This window comes from Orcinus orca, chromosome 5 (genome assembly GCF_937001465.1).
Source record: "Orcinus orca chromosome 5, mOrcOrc1.1, whole genome shotgun sequence".
Taxonomy (NCBI): domain Eukaryota; kingdom Metazoa; phylum Chordata; class Mammalia; order Artiodactyla; family Delphinidae; genus Orcinus; species Orcinus orca.
Genome location: NC_064563.1, coordinates 54,048,766 through 54,074,359, shown reverse-complemented (window position 1 = coordinate 54,074,359; position 25,594 = coordinate 54,048,766). Strand labels below are relative to the sequence as shown.

The 25,594-nt window shown below is 39.7% G+C and overlaps 1 protein-coding gene across 7 annotated transcripts in view; it reads left to right on the top strand.

The window, feature by feature from the left end:
• The window catches only part of TNIK (TRAF2 and NCK interacting kinase), a 414,289-nt gene that overhangs the window by 252,901 nt on the left and 135,794 nt on the right, over positions 1-25,594 (top strand). For all 7 annotated transcript variants that reach the window (XM_049709762.1, XM_049709760.1, XM_049709759.1 and 4 more), the window contains exons 4-5: positions 8,635-8,760; positions 23,413-23,523. In XM_049709762.1, coding sequence (XP_049565719.1) covers positions 8,635-8,760; positions 23,413-23,523 — 237 coding nt within the window. The remainder of the gene's footprint in view (positions 1-8,634; positions 8,761-23,412; positions 23,524-25,594) is intronic.

Here is a 25,594-nt window from a genome sequence, read left to right as displayed (position 1 = left end):
TAGGACCTTGTTGTTTATCCATCCTCTATATAATAGTTTGCATCTGCTAATTCCAGACTCCCCACACTCCCAACCCTCCCCCATGCCCCCCAACCCTAGCAACCACAGGTCTGTTCTCTATGTCTGTGATTGTCTCTGTTTCTTAGATAGGTTCATTTGTATCATATTTTAGAGTCCACATATAAGCAATATTTGTCTTTCTCTTTCTGACTTCACTTAGTATGATAACCTCTAGGTCCGTCCATGTTGCTGCAAAAGCTATCTCATTTATCATAGATTTTAAATGAATGACAACATTCCTAGGGTTAAAACCTATTTTTAAAATTCATAGTCCTCTTGGGAGTCATACATCAATGCAGGCTTGGGTGTGGAAGGATGCATGTCACCCTCGTGTTGTCTGCTTCTCTAAGGGATACTACTTCCTACTAAAGAGAGAGCAGGTTAGCCTAGTGGTAAAGAAGAGCACTGCAAACTGTCACTCATCTGGGTTTACCCTACTTTTGACACTTCCTGTTTCTCTTACCCCGGGCATGTTGCTTAACCTCCCCTTATTCCACATGTATAAATATGGATAATATTACTTCTCTCATACGTTTAGTGTGAGAAGGAAATATAGTTATTTATAAAGCATTTGAGGGACTTCCCTGGTGGCGCAGTGGTTCAGAATTCTCCTGCCAATGCAGGGGACTTGGGTTCCACCCCTGGTCCGGGAAGATCCCACATGCTGCGGAGCAACTAAGCCTGTACTCCACAGTTACTGAGCCTGCGCCTCTAGAGCCCTCAAGGCACAGCTACTAAGCCTGCACACCACAGCTACGGAAGCCCGCGCGCCTAGAGCCCGAGCTTTGCAACAAGAGAAGCCACCGCAATGAGAAGCCCGCGCACCGCAACAAAGAGTAGCCCCCGCTCGCTGCGACTAGAGAAAAGCCCGCCGGCATCAATGAAGACCCAACACAGCCATAAATAAATAAATAAATAAATAATAAAATAAAGCATTTGAGAGCAATATGTAGAACACAGTGTTTAGTGCACATTGTTACTATTACGACATCTCTTGTAGACATTTTTCATTTTCTCTCCATGGCACCAACGATTCCCATAGGAGACAATATGCCCTACCCTGTCCAGCTACAGGGCCTTGGTAATCGCTGTTTCTCTGCCAGGAAACCAGTCCCTCCTCAGTCACATCACATTATACTTTTTCTTTCCCCTAACTGGGTAACCTCCCGCATGGCTTTTAAAATTCAGCTCACACTTGGATTTATCAGCTCTCTCCCCTCATGCCCCTAATTACATCAGCTACCCATACCTCTCAAGTTAGTAATTTTGCATGTATCTGTATCATTCTTTGATTTCCATTTGTGTTCCCCACGAGACTATAGTAAGTTTCATTGTGGAAGAGCTTGAATGTTTTATGTCCATTGTCGTATTACACTCGGCCCTCTGTATTCGCAGTGTTAGTTGAATCTGAGGATGTGTAACCCGTGGATATGGCAGGCCGACTGTGCTCTGCTACTTTACATAAGGGACTTAAACATCTGTGGATTTTGGTATCCATGGAGGATCCTGGAACCAATCCCTTGTGGATACTGAGGGACGACTGTATTATATTATTATTATTATTATTTAGCATTGTGCCTGGGATAGAGTAGCAGATAAATATTTATTGACTGAATCCATTTAGTTTAGGGTTAACATATACAACAAATCCAAGTGCTGCTTGCAGTATGCTGTGGCAAAGACCCAAGTTCTATCAGTGCTGCAATGAAGAAATACGAGCTTGGGCAACTCGTTGAATCATGCTAGACCTGTTTCCTTAGATCTGTAAATATATAGTTTGCAGGTGCTTACCCACCTTGAGATAATTTTAGAGGATCCATACATGCTTAAATCTCATTTAATGTTTCATATATTTTAATATTTAATAAACTGATTTTTTTTAAAAACCCTCAAACTCAATGTTATATACCAACTTTGAACACACTAGAAAATTGCAACTTCTCAAGGGGGAGTGAGGGTGGGGGAGGGATGGACTGGGAGTTTGGGATTAGCAGATGCAAACTATTATATATAGGAAGGATAAACAACAAGGTCCTACTGTATAGCACAGGGAACTCTATTCAATATCCAGTGATAAACCATAATGGAAAAGAATATGAAAAGAATATGTACACATAGGTATAACTGAATCACTTTGCTGTACAGCAGAAATTAACACAACATTACAGTCAACTGTACTTCAATAAAATAAATTAAAGCTGTGACAAAGCAAGAGAGAGGCATGGACATATATACACTACCAAACGTAAGGTAGATAGCTAGTGGGAAGCAGCCGCATAGCACAGGGAGATCAGCTCGGTGCTTTGTGATCGCCTGGAGGGGTGGGATAGGGAGGGTGGGAGGGAGGGAGATGCAAGAGATATGGGAACATATGTATATATATAACTGATTCATTTTGTTGTAAAGCAGAAACTAACACACCATTGTAAAGCAATTATACTCCAATAAAGATGTGAAAAAAATAAAAATAAAAGAGGGGCTTCCCTGGTGGCGCAGTGGTTGAGAGTCCGCCTGCCGATGCAGGGGACACGGGTTCGTGCCCCGGTCTGGGAAGATCCCACATGCCGCGGAGAGGCTGGGCCCGTGAGCCGTGGCCGCTGAGCCTGCGCGTCCGGAGCCTGTGCCCCGCAATGGGAGAGGCCACAACAGTGAGAGGCCCGCGTACCGCAAAAAAAATAAATAAATAAATAAATAAATAAATAAATAAAAGAAAACAGCAACTTTTCAATTTGTAATCTGGGTTATTCCATTCATGTGCAGAATGTCATTCAGTATGAATTTTCCACTGAAATTTTAAGGCATGCTTTTTAAGAGTAATTATTACCACTTACAATTACCTATCTGAGGAAATGTAGATTTCCTCTATCCTTTGGAACCAAAACAAAACAGAAAATTCATAAGATATTGAAGCTGATATGTGACTTTTTCTTTCAAAAATTCTAAATTTGTCTTCACTAAAATAGCCCCTTTGTTGTCATTGATTAACTTTATATCTAAATATTACATAGTTTAATTTTTTTAAGAGTTTAGTCATCCTTTGTTTCTTTATTTTTTTTGCGGTACACGGGCCTCTCACTGTTGTGGCCTCTCCCGTTGCGGAGCACGGGCTCTGGACACACAGGCTCAGCGGCCATGGCTCACGGGCCCAGCCGCTCCGCGTCATGTGGGATCTTCCCAGACCGGGTCGCGAACCCGCATCCCCTGCATCGGCGGGCGGACTCCCAACCACTGCGCCACCCTGTTTCTTTTTTTTAAACTATTTATTTTATATTGGAGTATAGTTGATAAACAATGTTGTGTTAGTTTTGAGTGTACAGCAAAATGATACAGTTATAAATATACAAGTGTCTATTCTTTTTTCAAATTCTTTTCCCGTTTAGGTTGTTACATAATATTGAGTAGAGTTCCCTGTGCCCTACAGTAGGTCCTTGTTGGTTATCCATTTTAAATATAGCTGTGTGTACTACATATAATAGTTTAATTTATAAAAATAAATGTTTACTGATTTTAAAAGTCTAGTTTTTATTGAGGCTGTATATTGGCATCCTGAATAAAATTTCTGTTGGAGAAAGGGATTTTAGTGCTACAAATTATTAAGTTTCTTTTTTAAATCACATTTTAGAAGATGTTAGTAATCCCTACAAATTCTAATCGTCTATGATTCTTTAACAATAACTCGTCTTCAATTTTTTTATCACATTCAGTCAGCGACAAAGGTGAAAATGGTAGACATGTTAACACAAAAACCTGCCTAACGCCAGCAACCACTGTGGAGAGCAGGACAGGTGAGCAGGAACAGAAGTGGTTCTAGCCAGTGTCCGAACCTCAGGGTGTAGTCACATTTATGAGTCTCTACACCTCATACTTCCTTGAGAGTTCAAACTGACCAGTCCCTTGGCTTGTTGTAAGAATTACACAGGTTTATTCCTCTTCCATGGGTTGAGAGCTGAACGTTGGGCAAAACCCTTTGTTATAGAGCACACTAATAGGAAGTGTCTCGTTAATGCCGTTTTTGAATCCTACTATATTGTAGGTGCTTAAAGTATATTCCCCTGTGTAATAAATATGCAACTTAAAATCCCTCCTTTATCCCCTGGAATCATTCATAAGCAAATATTAGTGTGTGCTAACAAGCTCCTTTAATTGGAGGACCAAAGGCAGGTTTCTCTTCAGCCCTGGCTTAAGGTGCTCCTAAACTCTTCTTTCATGATTTAGAAGCTTTGGTTTTATCACCAAAGGTGATTGCCTTTCTTCTGTCTAGGAGTTTTCAGTTTAGAATTAAGAGGACTGGCTTTGAAGTCAGACGAATCTTGCTTTGGATCTTAGCTGTAACATTTAAAATAGGAATAAACTCTCTGAAACTCGTTTTCCTTATTTGTTCAATGGGATCGTTAAAAACATGTACTTCATAGAGCTGTTTTGAATATTAAATGAGATGATACACATACAACCTCTGGGACAAAACGTTACGTAAGGTTGGCTTTGGCTATATTTTATGACCACGGTTGTGATCATCGTATAGTCATCAGAGGCAGCCGGTGGCTTGAAAGCATTGTCTGGGATCATCCGTTTCCTTGCATTTGAAAAGCACTGTCTCTTCACCTGTTTTATCATCTTCCAGGAGGCTGGTTCTCGTTTTTCACATAAAAGTGTTCTCTGCAAGCAGTAAGAGAAGTCCATCCCTACACGTAAATACTTTTCAAGTCTCTGCTGCGTCGCATTTCCTAATGTCCCGTTGGCCAAAGCAGATCACATGGCCAAGCCCAGAGACAAGCAGAGGAAATGAACTCCACCTCTTCAGGTGGGAGGCTGCCACATATCGGCCCGTTTTTCCTTTTAGTCTACCACAAATAGTAAGCAATAAATAGATTCTCGTCATCTTGAGAAAAGACAGTCTTCTTTCTGTTGATAATAAAGCTGTGCTTACATAAGCACTTAATCATTTCTAAGCCTTAGGAGGTGACTTTGATAGGTGTCCTTTTTCCCATTTACAGGTGAAAATAACTGGCATTCGGAGAGTTTAAATGGCCGTGCCTGACTTGACATACTAAGTCAGCTTGGACAAGATTTTGAAGTCTTCTGATTGAGATCATGGTTCTTCCTAGAGTATTGGACTTAGCTTATTAAAATTACTCCCCTTTAACATTTGTGACAATTTGGTACCATTACTTTGTTTTTCACTATGACCCAGTGGTCATTAGTTTCCCAGTGAGCTTGATCCCTGTGCTCAATTCTCAAGACATAAGAATAATCCATTTACAAAACAGAAGATAAGCTTCTTATAACTTTGTAATCTAATTCTAGCCTCAGTCGTTGTTTTGTCCTTTTGAAAGCATCGTAACCCATCTCCTTCAATGAGCCGTATTGTAAGAGGTTGGACTGCTTATGAAGGGGTTAAATGTGTTCTCATGGTCATAATAAGTGCCTCCCTTTCAGTTTCACTGAGTAACTTAAGGCTATCCTTGCACTAGTCTTGAAATCTGGATGAACAGTAGCCCTGAAGGCCTGATAAATTTCACGCTCACTCACAAGGCCATATAAGATCAAGATCAAGGTTATATATTAGAGCTACGTAACCATGATCCACAGTGGTTCCATAACTGTGTTTGGAATTTAAACAATTTAAACCTAAAACTCAAGTTACTTACATTCCTGCCCTCTCCTACCTTTGTTATTTATTTATTGGTTGAGAAGATTAATAATAATGTTTATTTTGTATTATATTTTATAACTTTCACATACTTCATTTAATTTTCACAGAAGATTGGGACATAGAATAATATTGATACTATTATAAAATCTGTATCTCCTTATAGATGAGAAAAATTAGGCTCCAAAAGGTAGGCTGCTTTCCTGAGATCATGCGGCCAGAAAGGAGTGGAGCTCAAGCTGAACGTGCACCCCACCTGCCACCCCTCATTTTCCTGACTTAAAGCATATGCTTTCTTCATTACCACGTTGCCTCAGTTTACCTTTGCAGAGCCATGGAGAACATGCTGACTTCATTCTGGTCTCCAGTACTGTTTGTTTTGGATTTAATTATATACTGAATCACACTGTTATTTAACTGTTTCATAAGTTCTTGTTTACTTAATGATATGGTGAGCTTTTTTAGGCACTTTTTCCTCCTCTCTTTCTCCTGGCATCAGCCACCATCCCGTTGGGAACCTGAGGCAGGCAGCAAATACTTGTAGAACCAGCCCCGCTTCTCACTAAGAATGACCCAAGCTGAGTCTGTCCGGCGGCCGCTGGAAAATGACGGGTGTTTTACTGTCTCATGTGCTTGCCTCTTTAATCGAAAGCAGATGCCAGACTGCCCCAGAAACCCTCAGGTTTGTTTTCTCCCCTTTTATCTAGGCTTCCCTAAAGTACATCTGCTCACATCCTATATTCATCCACGATTATCAGGCCCCGCGTGGTGGGTTTAAAATAGCTAACATGCACAATCGTCAGACATTTTGGAGGCCTGCTGCAGGACCCTGCAACAAGTTGAAGGGCTGTGAAGGTCAGTCTCTCCTTAGGCTTGCAGTGAAGGCCTAGGCAGTTTCTGGTAGCCGCAGGGAAGATTTCTTTGGTCAGCATGGGCATCCCCTGCCCCCATCCCAGCCCCTCACTCCTCTCCTCCCCTCCTTTGTTAAGGCCACGTGCTTCTTCTTAGCTCAGCATCCCAAGCATACATTCTATTTTGAGACTACCTAGTCTTTGACTTAGTTAAGCCACGTCATATGTAACATACTGCGTTCTCCTAGGTTTGCAAACCTCCATTGCTTTTTACTAAAACTTATTTTTGGGTGGTCAGTAAATGTCAGCGTCTCACCACTCTCCTCTTATTTTTACCAGTTCCTTTCAAGCTGTAAGGAATGCTGCTGTAAGTGGTTGGAACTTTATTAGGTATTCATTCTTTTATTCATATTTATTCACAGGCAGTTTGCTTGATGCTAGGATGTTATTTATAAAGAGCAAAAGCAGGCAGGATCCCTGTGTTGATAGTTTTTATGGATTGACAGGGAAGAGAGGCTTCAATCAAATGTTTAGATAGATAAGCGTGGATTGCCGTTCTGGTAGGTGCTGCAAAGGAAGAGACACGTGAAATCCCTGGGGCTAGAACCACAGGCAGGCAGATCAGAGAACTTTGCTGGGGAAGGGGTCCTGGAACTGAGATCTGAAGGCAGAAGAGAGCTTACAAGCCATGGAGAAGGGAGTCAAGTAAAAGGGCGATTATGACACAGTATGACCCATACCTCTGTTCTAGTACCAACAAATGTGTGTGCAGGTTTGGGGGTGGACAGGATATAGTGGGGAGACTTGACATTACCCGAGAGAATTAGGGAAAACATCCCTCAAGAGTGTCCATTAAACTCAGTCAGGAAGGATGAGTAGGAATTATGTGAAGAAGAGGAAGGGGAAAGAAGACACTCATGGGAGCCCACAGAAGGGCCCAGCAACGTAGAGACCAAGTAGCTGGAGGAGGTGAGGGTACAGACAGAGACACGCCGTGAATGGCCTTTCAGGTAATGGCCGTGTAACATCTTACACGCAGAGATTCTTACTGCTGCATCTAAAACAGTTTTCCTGGGCTAGAAATTTTTTCCACCAACCTCAAGAATAAAATACTACGTAAAAGTCCAATTGATGTGTACATTTCAAAGTAAAATTATGAGGGACTTCCCTGGTGGTCCAGTGGTTAAGACTCCACGCTCCCAGTGCAGGGCACCTGGGTTCAATCCCTAATCAGGGAACTAGATCCTGCGTGCTGCAACTAAGGCCCGGTGCGGCAAAATAAATAAATAAATATTCTTTAAAAAAATTATGGGAGGACACACACACTCTTCACCAGTGATATCAGGTTGTCTTAAAAAGGCCCAAGTTAGTGGACTCCAAATTGAAACTGGGAATGAGTGAAATCTGAATTAGGAAACTTACTCTGTAGGAGGGTTCTTTCTTTTCACATTCGTGGCACTACCACATGTCCCCTTTCTTTTCATGTGTACTTTCCTGAAGGTGAGATGGGTACTCCTGCTTTGTGAACATCCTCAGATGGAGGGAACTTACCCCTGCTCCCTTTCCCCATCTGACTTTCATCATCTTCCATCAGGGACTTCAATAAAAGGAGACTTCAAAGAAAATGAACCTAACAAATTTTAAATCGAAGAGGCTGTATTTTTTTTCTTTTCACTTTTCTTAATCTTCCCTATACCAGGTATGATCAGTGATAGGTACTTGATGGACATAGTACCCAGAGGCCTAGAGTGAGTTTTATCTTAATAGCTTGTCTACCTTAATCTCTTCCAGGTGAAAGGATGAGGAATTTTTTTTTTTCCTAGCAGGTTGCCTGCTATATTGGTTTGCTGTACAAACAGAAGACCCCCTTGGACTGCCAATGTGTTATCTTGTAAATTTTTTCTTTGTAGTCAAGGAAGAAAGTCAAGTTATATGGTAATTATGCTTGTTTGTTACCACAGAAGAAAAAACTTAAGAAAGAAATTATTGCATAGTTGATATAGATGGTGATGAAAAACAGAATCCTACTAAAGACACTGGATTTTCATGACAATATTTATTGTTCTAATATAGGATGAAGAGGAAGAAATCAAACAAGAAATTAACATGTTGAAGAAATATTCTCATCACCGGAATATTGCTACATACTATGGTGCTTTTATCAAAAAGAACCCACCAGGCATGGATGACCAACTTTGGGTATGTAGTGCTGCCCAAATTTGCTTTTCTTACATAGAAAACACCCAGGACTGAATATGCATTTCTCTATCCTCATTACTGAAATGTATTTCTCTATCCTCATTACTAGGTTCAGTTGTTCTTTGAAATCCTTTACTCCATGATATCCATAAATTGTGTTTTTGATGTTTTCTCCCATTTCCTTGAATAACTCTATCTCCTATCCCTTAATGTGGACCGTCCCTAAAGCTAGTTGTTAGATTCTCTGTTTTTTTTCCCACTAATGACTACCTTCATTGAGTTTTTATTATACTTTAGGTACCATGCTGTTTGCTTTTAATGAATCTCATCATTTATTCCAGCTCTTTGAGGTAGACATTATTATTATCTTCATTTTTTTGTATGACAAAACTAAGGTTTACAGAGAAGTAAACTCATGTCCTGTATCTTGGCTTAAACATCTTTGCTGCAAGCAGTTTCGCCACAAAACTCATTGTCCATAGACAATTTTGCTGTAAAAGATAAAATAATGAATATAAAATAAAGGACAAAAGGAAACATGAAAAACTAATAACAATTTTTAAAAGATTTTACTGTGAAAAATGAAAGTTAAAAAAATATTTGAATACGTTTAAAAATGTGTGTAGATCTATGGGTATAGTTGTATTCAGGTATATTTTAGAGAAAGCTGGTATTGAATTCAGGTATATTTTAAAGACTTTTTTGATGTCCGTCATTAAAGATTCAGGATCTAATATTGAATGTAAGTTCTTTACAATATAAAAAATACAGAAAATGCAATAATCAAAGTAAAAAATGCAAATAGCTAATTTAAGAAATATATGATGAGAAGGAATTTAGTAGCCTTTAGAGATGAAGAGTTTTTATAAATCAATAAGAAAATATGTGAAATGATTAATAGAAAGATTGAGTTAAGACAGGGCAGCAATTAACAAAGTAATAAATATCAATTACCAATAAAGTATAATCTTACTGACAATATAAATGCAAAAGAAAACAAGAATTAGATACCACTTCTTACCCAGGAGATTGACAAAGGTTTTTTTTAATGATATACTCAGAATGGACATTCACGCCCCCTGCTTGAAATGAATGTTGGTACAACTTTACACAAGGACAGTTGGAACACACACATACACACAGATATATCTATATCTGTATCTATATCTATATTTAATCTCCCAAAGAAAATGCCTTACTTTTGACCCAGTATTTTCACACACAGGAATGTATCCTAAATGAATATTTGGGTAACTACATAAAAATATATGTAGATGCTAACTAATTGGGAATCACTTAAGTAAATCCATTAAAGGACAATATTCAGCCAGTTAAAATGATGTAGATCTATGTTTACAAATGGATGAACGTGAACAATTATAGTAAGGGTTTTTAAAAGCTTTTTTAGAGGCTATGATTAGATATAGTACATTTTCTTTTTTTGTGTCAAAAAAAGAAAGAAAAAGGAAAAATATATATATATACATATATTAACATGACGGGGATGTCTAGAATAATGTAAGCCAATAATGTTGAAGATATTTGTTTCTGGGTAGTAATTTCAGTAATTTAATTTTGGAAACTTTTTTTCATGTCTTTCTTAATTGCTTCTCATTGGGCTATCTTTGCTCCTCATATAGACAGGCTCTGAGGACAAGGAATGTGTCTTTTGCATCTCAGTGTCTTCCTCAACACTAGGAAGGGGCTGGGCATGTGATGCTGACAAAATAGTTGTTTTATGAATGAAAGTGATATTATTGGTACAAACTTGGTTGCTATGATTATGATTATTACTACTACTATTATTGGTTCAAACCAATAATTGCTACAGATACTTGTGAGAGTTCAGTTTCCCTGTGGCCTGCATGTTCAGCAGGATACGATGAGATGGCACCAGTTTAAATATCTCTGTGTTCCCAAAGGACTTTTATACTGCCAGGAATCTAACATTTTAGCAATGACCCCTGCCTTACTTCAAGCTGCAGCAGATGACAAGAGGAGAATGATAGCTATTTTGATACTGTCTGCAGAAGCATTTTTTGGTTTGGTCAGAGCTATGGCTCCAGATTAAAAGAAAGCATTAATACAGCTTTGGAATCACCTCTGGCTTATCACTTGAGGTAGTACAACTATTTCCAGATGAGTCACACATAACTATTAATATCATTCCTTTTGTGAGATGGGCCAGACAGGATAGTTTTCTTATTAGGCTGAACTATTAAAATTTAGGTATATATATTACAAATCATTGGCTGAGGAAGGAGAGGAGTGGTCAAGCAGGGCTTGACTTTTTTTCACCTTTTTCCTAATGCTGAGATTTTTTTAAGCTGGAAAGAAAATTAGTTGTCATTTATTTTACAGTGAAGCTAATTGTCTTTCTCAGAGCCTCCGAGATCATTAATGGATGGACACATGGCAGATGTCTTGAAATGTGACAGTTTAGCTTGGCCTGAAGTTCTGCAAAAGGCACTGGAAGTTTTGGGGTTTTTTAATTTTTTTTTTTTTTTAATGAGCAAAATCTGCAGTCCATTTTCAGACTGGCACTGGAAGAAAGAAGCAAGCCTGTTTGCATCTGCACGGCACAAACAGGAGCTTTTATGCTCTGGAAACAAGTCACTGCCCACCATTTCGCACCCTGGCCAGTGGCTCTTCCTGTGGAGATTGCTGTGGTTGCTGGGAGCTAGGAGCCTGCATGAGTATGTGTTCATTTATTCATCCATTCATTCATTCATCCAACAAATACATATCAAGCACTTGTTAGACGCAAGGCACTCTTACAGACACTTATGATATATCAATGAACAAAAGTGATAAAAGCCCCTACTTGCATGCAGCTTACATTCTTGCTACAGACCACAAACAATAAACATAGTAAGTCAGAAAGCTACTCAGCATGCTGGAGGAGGATAAATGCCTGGAAGAGCAGGGAACGACTAATGAGGATTGCGGGGAGGTGCTGCAGTGGCCAGGGGAAGCCCCATTGTAGATACCTGGAGGAAGGGCATTCCAGGCCCAGTGTTTTCCAGGAATAACAATGAGGCCAGTGTGACTGGAAGATGTGGGAATGAGACCTGGGGCCAGATCAGGCAGGGCCTTACAGGACATTGGCAGGATGTCAGCTTTTACTCTGAGTGAGCTGGGGGCCACTGGAGGGTTTTGAAGATGAAGGGATGGAATCTGACCCATTGAGTGAAGGGGTCCCTCTGGTTGCTGGGTTGAGACTAGACCAGATGGGGGCCAGAGGGGGAGCAGGAAGGCCAATGAGGAGACTGTTTCAGCAAGCTGATCCCCTTCCTGAAGTTCACAAAGGGGCGTCTGCAAGTACTGATCACTTCCAAACCTGTGCCACGGGGGGAGGAACTCTGCCTTCACATTCCATTTTCCCCACCTGCAGTCAAATGCTGGTGGCAGAATGCGGCAATTATGTGCCCCACATTCTGCTTGGTAGACAGAGAGCATCCCTTTTGTCCGATCTGTGCCCATGCAGAGGACTCTTCTGACTGTCCCCACTAGAAATGGTCCATTAGCTTCATGTCACTGGGGATAAAAATACAAAGCTATGAAATGCCTCATGGGTACAAGAGCATCATTTCTTTTTCTAGTTGTTCTTCTTCTATTTGATGGCAAACTAAGGAGGAACTTAGAAAATTAAAGGCAGAACAGAAACATAATAGTTGGCAAATTAACACCAGATCACAATATTGATGGGAACTTGGTTATAGAATATATTAGTGTGTACTTGTTCCAAGGCCTCTGACTCACTAAATTTGGGCCATTCTGTGTTAATAACAATGGCAAGTAATATTTAGCACCTACCTACCGTGTGCCAAGTCCTGTATTTGTTCGCATTGTCATATTATTTCATTAGGTCTTCACAATCCCTCTACAAATTAGATATTCTCATTATCCCCACTTTACAGATGAGGAAATTAGCCTCAGAGCAGTTAAGAAGTTTGCTTAAGGATTCACAACTAGTGAGTGATGAAGCCAGTGTATTAGCTAACCCCAAGGTGCCTCATGCTAGAATCAAGGCCCCTGAACCCTACATTCTTCTCCTTTTTGTTGTGAAAAATAGTTCCAATAGTTGGGAAAATAGTTTCAGAGGTTGGTGTTCCAAATAGGACTGAAGCTTTGCCTTTACACAAATCTATTTTGAGTTCACCGTTCATCTTCATTTGTCAGTTTCCCCAGCTTTCAAAGAGGACAGCAAGACCTGCTAGCTGCTAGGAAGACAGTATTTCTTAAGTCTAAGAAATATACTTTGAAAAGCACATTAAACCTTTTGGGAGTGTTTTAGCAAATAGTTGCAAAGGTCACAGAGAGTTGACTCTTTGGGCTAATGGCATTCTGTTAGGATTACATTTATATAAAAATATTATTATGGATTGTGTAGAGACAGAGCCTGTAGCAACCAAGCGCAGCACTCTCTAACATTTATTCCCAGTTTTCAGGTGACAGGAACTATTCCCCAGGTATTTCTTTTGCTGTGGCTGGAGGACAGAGGTTTGCACATAGGCCACCAACCAATATATGTGCTGTTTCAGGTGTCTGATTGAATTATAATCTGTGTGAATTCTATCAGTCTTGTCATAGAGATAAACTGTTGTTTAGTACCAGCTCTTTGTGGAAATACAACTACTTCTGATAATGGCCAAGTAATTCTCCCTTATCAACTGCTCAGGGCCTGATCCGGAAATCAAAAAAGGGAGCTCTTTCAATAAAGATTCCGATCTCTCCGAAACAAGGCGAACCCTGACACACAACATGGCCATCTCATTCTGCTGCATCTCAGCAAAGAGAGGCTCTCCACTTTGCTGCACCATTCAGACACCGGGAGTGAGAAGGCCTGTCTATTAAATGGGTTAATTTCCTAAAGTTAGAAAGCGAAATCACACATGTTTTGCTACCTTTTTTTGATACCACCTCAACAATCACGGCTCTAGACTACCTTATAAAAGGAAAAACATTTCTGATTAGCTTCCAAAATGTAGGTTGTTCAAGTGACATAGCAGATTATTATACTGAGATGACTCAATAAGCCATTTATTAGACTGTATCCTTGAAGACTTGTAGAGCTAAGCATTAAGAAATTATGTTGTGTGCATTTAGGGGAAACATGCTAGCAGCTGCCTGAGACCTGGCCTGGAGTCCAGAGACCTGGAGTCTCACCTTGAGCAGAGGCAGCATCACTGTCATTGGTTTCTTTCTTATAAAAATGATAAATTTGGACAAGGTCTGAGTTTTCAAACTGGCGGCCCCGAGACTAATTGCTACCCAGGTAAATGGGTTTAGTTTGGCCCACATAAGGTGGTGGTGCTTTAATGATGCCAACGTTAGAAGAAAGTACAACAGGGCTTCCCTGGTGGCGCAGTGGTTGAGAGTCCACCTGCCGATGCAGGGGACATGGGTTCGTGCCCCGGTCTAGGAAGATCCCACATGCCACGGAGCGCCTGGGCCCGTGAGCCATGGCCGCTGAGCCTGTGTGTCCGGAGCCTGTGCTCCGCAACGGGAGAGGCCACAACAGTGAGAGGCCCGCGTACCGCAAAAAAAAAAAAAAAAAAAAGTACATCAGTTCCACACAAAAGTCTGGATTCCTTGAAAGGTTTTGAAAAATCAGATGATCTGGAACTCTTGGGCCTGAAGTCCTGAATATCAGCAGCATGTTAGAGCAGTAGCTCGGCTGCCTAGAGGGCACGCACCCACTCCAATTGCACAAGAGGCCCGTCACTGCCTGCTGTCTTCCATGCACGCTCCACTTCATGCACTGACATTGCTTGTCCACGCCCCATGTAAGATCATCTGGAAATGAGATCCTGGGATGAACCAAGATGTCTTTCAATCACCAATGGGGGATCCTTTCTAGAATCTGCAGTGATGTTGGCCACAGCCCCCGAAATCCAAGTTTCTTATAGTTTGGATTTACATTGCTGTAGCATCTTGGTTTGGCAAAAAGCATGCCTACTAACATTTTTGGTTGTCTTAAGATTGAAATGTAAAGTGCTGCAGATAGTACCATTAAAAACCCAACCACCTGTAGCTGAGTCTCCTGAACAGTTCATTGAAATTTACTCTTTTCTTAGTTCTATGCATCAGAAATGAGGCTTTCATAGGACAGAGGGGGTTAATTAGTGTTTTATAATTTTATTACTAAAGAAGTCTCTTCCTTCATATATACAGCCTAGGTCACTTGTCTGGAGAAGTGATTGATTCTTACTATTTGTGAGTAGAAATTTGTAAGGCTGAATTTGGTGAATATAGAAGCGTGCCTGAAATAGTAGGAGGAGGGATTGTAAACAGTCTCCCAGTCTTGGAGCTGCCCTATTGCATGTGTAGCTGCCCCAAAGCTACACCTGATTTACTACTTTGCAACTGGGCTTGAGTTCAGCTTTAATGGAATCATTTTTATGAATTAATGGGTGATTAATTCTTGTCACAGGACAAGAATGTGAAAATGATTTCTTCTTTTATCCCAATGAATTTCATTTGAACTGTGCTTAAACTGCTTTTCACCTTAGCAAAAGGAAGACTTTATATATGCTTACAATTACTCTGCTAATGGTCTCTACAACCCTCTGGTTCCTATTCTAGATTAATTTTGAGCCAAAGTCAATATTCCTGTTTGTGTTGCACTTCTCAAAATTCTCATCTACCGAGTTTCTTAGTCCTAAGTCCTCTAAAGCCAGTGTTGCTTTTACTTTTCCTATTTTTAACTTTCCTGAAAACTTGCTCCCCTATCCCCACCCCAAATTCTTCTAAAACTAGCCTTTAAGGTTAGTTTCTATGATTGAGTCCATGACTCAAGTGGACATGTGGTGATTTATCCCTAACAGGAAATACCCTCCAGAAGGTCTTGCATGCATACTGAGAAATTGGAGCACCAGGTACCAAATCCAAGACGTAGCTAACTTCTCTTTCTTTGAATGCTGTCATGCTGATTCTAAGATGGCTCTCTCCTTAGACATGGGCAACTACTGAACATTTCTAGTTGTCCTTTGAGCAGGCTTCTTGCTAAGAATACCAGCTGGCTTAGGAGATTCAAACTGTGATTGTCATTCTCAACATACAAAGTTGTTCATATCCAGAAACTTTATTGACAAAACCTGAGACTTCACATCCTTGGGGCTCATCTTTTTATGTTTGGAAGACTTAGAATTTGTGGTTATAAGCATTCTGTTTTCAAGTCCAAGAATATAATTCAGAAGCCAAAGGAGTTTTTGTTTCCCCAAATACATGCTAGTTTAAAAATGAATGCAAGGGACTTGCCTGGTGGCGCAGTGGTTAAGAATCAGCCTACCAATGCAGGGGACACGGGTTCGATCCCTTGTCTCAGAAGATCCCACATGCCGTGGAGCAACTAAGCCCGTGTGCAACAAATACTGAGCCTGCACTTCAGAGCCCACGAGCCACAACTACTGAGCCCAAGTGCCACAACTACTGAAACCCGTGCACCGAGAGCCTGTGCTCTGCAACAAGAGAAGCCACTGCATTGAGAAGCCCGCACACGCCAAGGAAGAGTAGCCCCTGCTCACCGCAACTAGAGAAAGCCCGCGTGCAGCAACAAAGACCTAACGCAGCCAAAAATAAATAAATAAAAATAAACAAATAAATAAAATTTTTAAAAATTAATAAAAATGAATGCAAAAGCCAGTATAGGTTGCTTTTCCAAATTTGAAATTCCCCACAGTTTTGCTTTACCTTTGCATCAGTTAACTGAAATGATAAATGTATACCCACCAATTTTTGTACTTCCATGCACACATTTTGTATTGTGCAACTTAAACTACCTTTGGCAAATGAAGCAGCATTCTGTAACAAAGTACTGAGTTTGGGTTTTGTTAACACCTTCATAAATCATGCAGATGGGATCTTTGGCTATTCCCAGCTACACATGATAAAAATATCCTGTGCCTCGCTGATGTTTCTGGACCTTCAAGGTCAATAGGCTGATCCTTTGCAGACTTGTGAATTCTTGGAAGTTTATCTTTCCTCTCCTTTTCTTAGATTGCCCCTGCAATTGCTTGGTGCAGACTTCTTTCATCTTAGGTCGACCTTCATCCTCCCTCTCCCTCCTCTCCCTCACCCCTGTCTCCCACCCCTCCTTTTACTATAAAAGAGAAGGAATCTGTTAGTAGTCATTTTTCCTGTGGGTGACTGACTAGTGACATTTGGGGGGAATATGTTCTTGTCAAGATATTCTAGGCTAGTCCTGCAGTTTTAAAATACCTTAAAGCTTTCTTGCTTGTTATAGGAACTTAAAACCAATTAACTAGCACGTGAGTGAATGCTATAGGGACCCCAGAAATCATCCTAAGCCTCTTAGGCTGGCTCTGCGAATAAACCTTTTTAAATTCTTTCAGAGGTGACTTGCGTTGGAGAAAGCAAGTTAGAAGTGACCGCATCTGCTGATTCCAAACCCATGCCCCTCCCGGTTAGGGGGTGACCTCAGGGAAGGCTCACATAGTGCTTCTGGGACTCCTTCTGGGATCAGCTGAGGCCAAAGGCTCTTTTCTTTTCTTTTCTTTTCTTTTATTAATTTTTATTTGAATATAGTTGCTTTACAATGTTGTGTTGGTTTCTCTTGTGCAGCAAAGTGAATCACGTATACATAAACATAGATCCCCTCTTTTTTTGGATTTCCTTCCCATGTAGGTCACCACAGAGCACTGAGTAGAGTTCCCTGTGCTATACAGTAGGTTCTCATTAGTTATCTCTTTTATGCATAGTAGTGTATATATGTCAATTCCAGTTTACCAATCAAAGACCCTTTTCTTAAATACCGTCCTGAAGGAGGGGGAAAGCACAGGAGGGCATAATAAGTACCCCCTTACCCCACAACCTCTAAGAGAAAACATCCTTCTCATCAGACAAAAGTATGTGATAAACAACCATGCAAATTGTGAAATATGTTAGAAGCCTTTGTTTTTAAAAATTAACCATTTTAATTTAGATAGAAATAACTACCCACATTCAACAATCCAGGCAAGCTTTTCCCTAACAGTTGGGTTGCACTACACACTGTGCTGCTTTTTAAATATTTCCACCTTGACAAGGTTCCAGGTCCAGCCCAGGCCCAGCCCCCATCGTGCCTGAGCGCAGTTCTGTCCTCACTTTAACTTAACCTTCATCCTTTCTTCCCAAGTGACATGCATGTGTATTTTCATTTTCTGACCCAGTTGTGTAGGTGATATTGAATGAGAATTTCAAATATAAGATTCTCTTTAAACCTCTTACACCTTCTTCCAACTCTCCAAATAAAAAGATCCAGTGTTTTAGGATGCACTGCTGTGTCTCCTTGCTGTGTGATACAAGCTTGAAAAAAAGACATGTGTCCTTGGTACTCTTTCATTAACAGAAGTTTTAGAAACACATGTGCACCGTGCCCTTTATAGGTGCTCTTTCAGCCATTTCCTCACCATCCAAGTGAAGTGGACCTTGGGGAGCTATTAATGCTATCTTCCAAGCTGGAAACTTTTTTTTTAATAAATGCAAACAGACCAAAGAATGGATAAGTAATAGAGTTTGAGATTTCTGGCTACCAGAAGCTTTCCATTCTGTAGAACACAGTGTTCACATCACATATATAAGGCTGATGCTTTTACTTTGTTTTAATAGTGATGGTGGCGGGGTGCTGAGCCCAGCGGAGTTAGGGAACATGCCCAAGTTCATACAGTTAGTACTCGAGAAAGCATGATGCTTTCAACCCTGCCCTAGTTACTTAACGAGTATACATACCATGGATAAGGCTGCAGACCATGACTAACTAACCTGCATTTCCAAATAAATAAAGAAAAGGGAATTGAGGAGAAGGAGAATTAATGAAACAATAAGTGCAAATCACTCAGCCCAGTGTCTGGCACATGGTAACTTCTCAGTAAATGTTAGCAAGCATTGTTGCCCCAGTGTCAACTCTTTGAGGACTTTCTTTCAGAAAGAATATTAATGATGCATTATTTCTTGCCTGTGAGATGTGAAGTTATTGACTTATCACTGCTGGGCTTGGCATGTTGAGCCCTGTTTCTGTTTATTAATGTGATGAGTTTACTTGTGGTGAGGGAGTGTCCCCGCTGTGTGGTGGCAGTAATTATCAGTGTTGCTGTGAGGCTGCAGGAACCGATTGCTAGCAAAGGCTGGTTTCTTTCTTTCTTTTTCTTTAAAAAAAAAATCCCATTACATAATTTAACAATCATTTTGTTCCATAGTGAGATGAAAAGAACTTAGCAGCCTTCAGCTGGAGCTGAATGGAGAAGCAAATTATAGAAACCACTGACATTAGTGCCTGGCTAGAGCAGGATTGTTTCCTACTGAATATTTGAAAGTATTTTGTCCAATCTAATTTTGAAAGACCGGAGTCACTGGGCTTCCACTGCTTTCCTTGGGAATTATAGTTATGTGGCTAATAGAACTCAATGGTGGGACATTTTCTCCAGCTGATACAGGAGCAATGGATGCATTTGTAGGAGGTCTGGTCACTGTGTTTTTCAAGGTAGGATTTGGAGAAGGGGCACAAACATGTTTTGCGCACTTGAGAAAATGTTCTTTTCTTTCTACCCAAAGATGTTTCTTTGGTCCATCCTGCTGCTGTTAAACCACAATTTACATAACTGAGATTTTCTTTAACTTTGTATTTATAGAGAATCCCCAAAATACACAAAAGTAGACAGAACAGTATAATGTGCCCAAAACTAGCCCCAACAGTCATCAAACCAGTAGTCAATCCTGCCCCATCTACACAGCCATCTACTTCCTCCCTTCTATTATTTTGAAACAAATCTCATCATCTTTAAAAAAAAAAAATTCGGGTAAAATACACACAGCTTGAAATTTACCATTTTAATAATTTTAAGGTGTATAATTCAGTGGGATTAAGTACACAGTGTTGTGCAAACATCACCTCTGTCTAGTTCTAGAACTTTTTCATCACCCCAAAAGGAAACTCTGTACCCATTAAGCTGGAACTCCCACTCTTCCCTCCACTTAGTGCCTGGAAACCACTAATCTGCTTTCTGTCTCTGTGTATTTGCCTTTTCTGGATATTTCATATAAATGGATTCATACAATATTTAGCATTTTTCCTCTGGCTTATTTCAGTAAGCATAATGTTTTCAAGATTTTATCCAATGTTGTATCATGCATCAGTACTTCATTCATAATACTCTGTTGTATGCCTATACCACATTTTATTCATCTGATGATGGACAGTGGTTAATTCCACCTTTTGTCTATTGTGAACAGTGCTGCTTTGAACATTCATATGCAAGTTTTTGTCTGAACACCTGTTTTCCATTTTGGGGGGTATATACCTAGAAGTGGAATTGCTAGGTCATGTGGTATTTCTATGTTTTAACTTATTGAGGAACCATCAAACAGTTTGTCTCAGTTTACATTCCCTCCAGCAATGTAGGAGGGTTCCAATTTCTCCACATTTTGCCAACATATTATTTTCTGCTTTTTTTTTTTTTAATTATAGTCATCCTAGAAGGTGTGGAGTGATATGTCATTCTGCTTTTGACTCACGTTTTCCTAACGACTATTGATGTGGAACATTGTTAGCTATTTGTATATATTCTTCGGAGAAATGTCTATTCAAGTGTTTTGCCTGTTTTTAAATTGTGTTGTTTTTATTTTTGTTGTTGAGTTGTAAGAGTTCTTTATACAATCTGGATACTAGACCCTTATTAGATATGTGATTTGCATATACTTTTCTATGGGTTGTTATTTCACTCTCTTGATAGTATCCTTCAATGCACAAAATTTTTAATGTTGATGAAATCCAATTTATCTCTTTCTTTTGTTGTTTGTGCTTTTGCTGTCTTAGTTAAGAAACCATTGCCAAGTCCAAGGTCATGGAAATTTACCCCATGTTCTCTCCTAAGAGTTTTACAGTTGTTGCTCTTATAGTTAGGTCTTTGATCCATTTTGAGATATTTTTTGTATGTGGCATGAGGTAAGGGTTCAACATCATTCTTTCACATGTGGCTATCCAGTTGACCCTGTACTATTTGTAGAAGAAACTATCATCATATCATTTTATCCATAGTACTCCAGTATGTTTCTCTAAAATATAGGACCATTTTTTCAGATATCCACAGTACTATTATCACGCTTAAAAAATGTCAACCACATTTCCTTAATGTCAGCAAATATCTAGACTGTAGACTGTCTCAAAAATTTTAGCAGCATTTAAAAAAAAATCACTACCAGATAAGTTGCATCCATTTACCAATTTGTTGGTATATCTTTTTAAATGTTTTAAAATCTACAGATTTCCCCTCCATCTCTCTTTATCCTTCTTGATATGTATTTGTTGAAGCAAATGGGCCATTTACCCTGTGGAGTTTTTTATTCTAGGTTTTGTTGATTATATCCCCATGATGTAACATGTTCCTCAGTCCTCTGAATTTCCTGTAAATTGGTAACTGGAAGTAGAGGCTTGATCAGATTTAGTTTTGGGTTTTTGTTTTGTTTAGTTTTTTTGTTTTTGGCAAGACTACTCCTGAGGTGATGTTGTGTTATTCTAATCAAGAAGCAAATCATAACTGGTTCTTTCTTTTTTTTTTTTTTTAATGTTAGCAGTCACTGATCATCAGTGCCTAAATCCACTAGTTTATTAGAGGTTGTGAAATAATGATATTCTAATTCTATTATGTCTTCTTCACTTATTAGATGGAATATTTTTTTCTCGTGAAGAGAAGTTTTACCTCTTTTATTATTTAATCACTGTGGTAAAACTTGTATAAGAAAGGAAGTGTAAATTCTTCATTCTTTCCCTTTATCTACCAGTCTCAATATAAGAAGTTGGTTCCTCATTTTCTTCAAACAGTGCCAATTATATTCTTTTTTTTTTTTTTTGCGGTACGCGGGCCTCTCACTGCTGTGGCCTCTCCCGTTGCGGAGCACAGGCTCCGGACGCGCAGGCTCAGCGGCCATGGCACATGGGCCCAGCCGCTCCGCGGCATGTGGGATCCTCCCGGATGGGGGCACGAACCCGTGGGACTCTCAACCACTGCGCCACCAGGGAAACCCCCCAATTATATTCTTTTTAAGGGGTGTCTTTATTAATGCATTTAGTTCAGCATATTTAATGTGTTTCAAGATATTGCAGTTCTTATTCTTACCGATGCTCAAATTATCCCATCTTTGGCCAGTGAGACCTCTTAAAGTTGATTCCTCAGTCCTTTCTAACATGATATTGTGGTCTTTGATAGCTTCCTGGCTCTCATATATGGTAATTTTACAACTCTTACTGGGTTGGAACGAGGTCTATTGTGGCATTTTCAAATTTCCTTACAAAAGCTCCTGATCAGTCTCCACCGGTACTCTGGAGAAGATTGGAGGGTTTCATTACCCTTTGTAAAATCATAAGAAGAGGGGCTTCCCTGGTGGCGCAGTGGTTGAGAGTCCGCCTGCCGATGCAGGGGACGCGGGTTCGTGCCCCAGTCCGGGAAGATCCCACGTGCCGCGGAGCGGCTGGGCCCGTGAGCCATGGCGGCTGAGCCTGCGCGTCTGGAGCCTGTGCTCCATAACGGGAGAGGACACAACAGTGAGAGGCCCGCGTACCGCAAAAAAAAAAAAAAAAAAAAATCATAAGAAGATAAATCAGAACAGACATTGGAAACTCATTTCATGAGTTTTTATTGTTTCAACCAGACATGCAGAAAAAAAAGGGAACATTATTTCTGCCCAAAGATCTTACAGCCTGGTGGGGTGTCTTTTAGGACCTGGTGACATGGTGCTGAGGTTAGGAACGTACATTTGGACAAAGCCAAAACCACGAATGTGATTTCATTATGGGCCCATTTAAGTTCTGTTTCTAGTGTCAAATCAGAGATTGATTGCTAGTCATCTAAATTATTGTCACAAAAAGATGACTTTTGTGGCAGACTTTTTGAAGAAGAGGGAGAAATGTATGGAAATGGATGTATTTCTCTAAACCTAGAAAATGAATGTAAAAGCAAATGGATAGCTTTTCCTCTTCTAGTCTCTACTCCTCCATTAACTAAGGGAGATGTTCATTTTCTGCCTATTTTATAAAGTTGCTGAGTACTGTAATGAGTTTATATTTATAGAGAACTTGGAGCTTTGGGGATGAAAAGTGCTAAATTAGGGCTTATTGTTTATTGAATTTATTTGATATGTCCAGCCTCCTGGGAACATTTGCTGAAGTTAATTAAAAGCAGATAGTCCTCACTCTGACAGCTTACAGTGCCACTTACAAGCCAATAACATAAACAGTGTGCACTTGAATTGTTCTGACTTGGGATTGCCTAGACAACCACAGCTCTTTCAGGCAGGGGAATGATGCTACTTTTATAGGAAAGTTGAGTTTGACCATTGGATAAAAACACAGGGATATTCTCAACTACATCTGTGCCACCTAACTGCCCTCATTTAAAACAAATACTTAGAATATGAAGATTTTCCTAGTTTTCCAGCTATAATTTTCAGGTTGGAACATTAAAAATAATCTTTCCTTTCTTTCATTTTGGGAAAAAATTAAGATAAAAATTTATGTTTTATATATCGTTTTATGGTCACTTTTTCTTTGCAGGAAGGGCATTCCAAAGCAGCCAGGTGGGACACCTTATGCTTTCTTAACTCATTGGAAGCCGTGAAGTGTAATGATAATAATGGCATGTTTGCTTCCTTTGCCAGTTGGTGATGGAGTTTTGTGGTGCTGGCTCTGTCACTGACCTGATCAAGAACACGAAAGGTAACACGTTGAAGGAAGAGTGGATTGCGTACATCTGCAGGGAGATCTTACGAGTAAGTGACAACACGGGAGACCTTGGGAGGTGTTGAACTTTGCACTGACCTTCCACTAATTTGTAAACGTGTTGGAAACCTCCTTAGAGCTTTATTCTGACAGTGATGGTGGCAGTGGTAGTGTGTTGTGGTCTGCTGTAATGGAAGTGAGAGCCATTCTGCATAGGCGTGTGCACTCTCATTTGGAGGGTTAATTGGGTGATTTCTCTTAACCTGGGATTCATTTCCTATGGGGTTTCCAATTGGAAATCTGATTTTGGATCACAGAGATAGTGTCCCACTTAGGAAATGGATTGTTTAGGGATATTTTGATCACTCATTTGAGTTTTCCATTTGTGAAAGTTTATAACTAATTTAAGGCTTGTGTGACTTTAGCCATTTTAGTACATATAACCTAGTTTAATTGATTTTACCTTAAAAAAATTCTCTGAGACAATATCTAAAACCAGTCAAGACAGTGGACAAGAATGTGCCCATTTGCCCAGTTTTGCCCACAAATCCCACAATCAGACAATCTAGACAATAGTGTCATGTATTTGCTGAGTTCACTTCAGGGAGAAGGAGGTAATTGGTCATATTTTAGTTTGTTCAGATTAGTTTAATTATCTCTTGCTACTAATAAGGAGGCTATTATATGTCCACTGAGCATTCTTACTAGGTCTGCTTGGAAGCTATTTATTTACTTATTTATTTACTCTGCCTTCTTAGTATAAGGGAACAAAAGGTAAAACGGTTTGCATGATGTGTCCAAGATATGCCTTTGAGAGACAGATTATGTGCTGGGGAAGAAAGGAAAGGAGGGAGGGAGGAAGGCATTAAAAAACTATGTGTATCCCTTTAATTCAACCCACATTAGGAAAAAAAACTAAATAGAAAATGAAATTTTAAAATGATAACACTTGTATTAGCATAAAAATTCAAATACTTAAAAATAAATGTACAGAAACATGTGAGTGATTTCTACACTGGAAACTACAAAATATTACAGACAAATTAAAGAAGACATTAATAAATAGAGGTGTATATACTATTTCATGAATTAGAACGCTCAATATTATAATGATGTTATTTCTCCCTAATCTGATCCTTGCTATCATTAAACTGCCTATCAAAATCCTTCTAGGTACATTTGTCGATCTTGACAAGCTGATTTTTAAAACATTGTATGGAAATACAAAAGGCCAAGAATAGCCAAGGCAATTTTGAGGAACAAAGCTGAAGTATTTATGCTGCCAGTTACCAGGACTTATTATAAAGCTGCTAAGTAATTTAAACAGAGTGGTATTGTCACAAGAATAGACAATGGCCAATGAAACAGAATGGAGAGTCCATGAACAGACCCACTCATACGGACACCTGATTTATGACAAAAGCAGTGCTGCAACACGAGGGAAAGGGTCTTTTAATCAGTAGATAGTGCTTGATCAGTTGAATATCCATATAAAAACATGAAGTTTATACCTGCTTTATATCATATTTAAAAATTAATTCCAGGTGGATTATGGTTATAAGTACAAAAGATATAAAAAAAATAAAGCTCTTAAGAGAAAATATAGGATAATACCTCCATGGTTTGGAGAAGGCAAAAAGATTTCTCAGAGCACAGAACAAAATTTGAGGGAAAAACAATGAGGTATGCTTGCTGAACTCCTTCAAGTCTGACATGTATCTCCAAGTATTGACGTGCCATTGTGTGAAGTTAATTTGGATTTCTGATGTAGAATTTTACTCATTCAGGAAAGCATGACAGATTATTTAGTTATCCAGACCACCCCATGGGTGCCAAGAATCTACTGAGTCTCCTGGCTGGTTCTGCCCACTCTGGCTTTCTGCGCTCCTGGGTAACCCTACTGGGATCAGTCATGTGATCTCCAGGGTTCAAAAAGCAGCAAGGATGTTTCACCCCATGAGTATTTCTCAATAGCTGGTTTTAAAATGTGTGAAAACATGTTTTCTTCCTTCTTCCAATATGTTCTCCCAAATGATAATACTGGTATTTGAGATATAGTGACTCATTGGAAGGGACATTTGATCACCCAAAGGTCCCTAGCCGCAAGATGTTTCAGAGAAG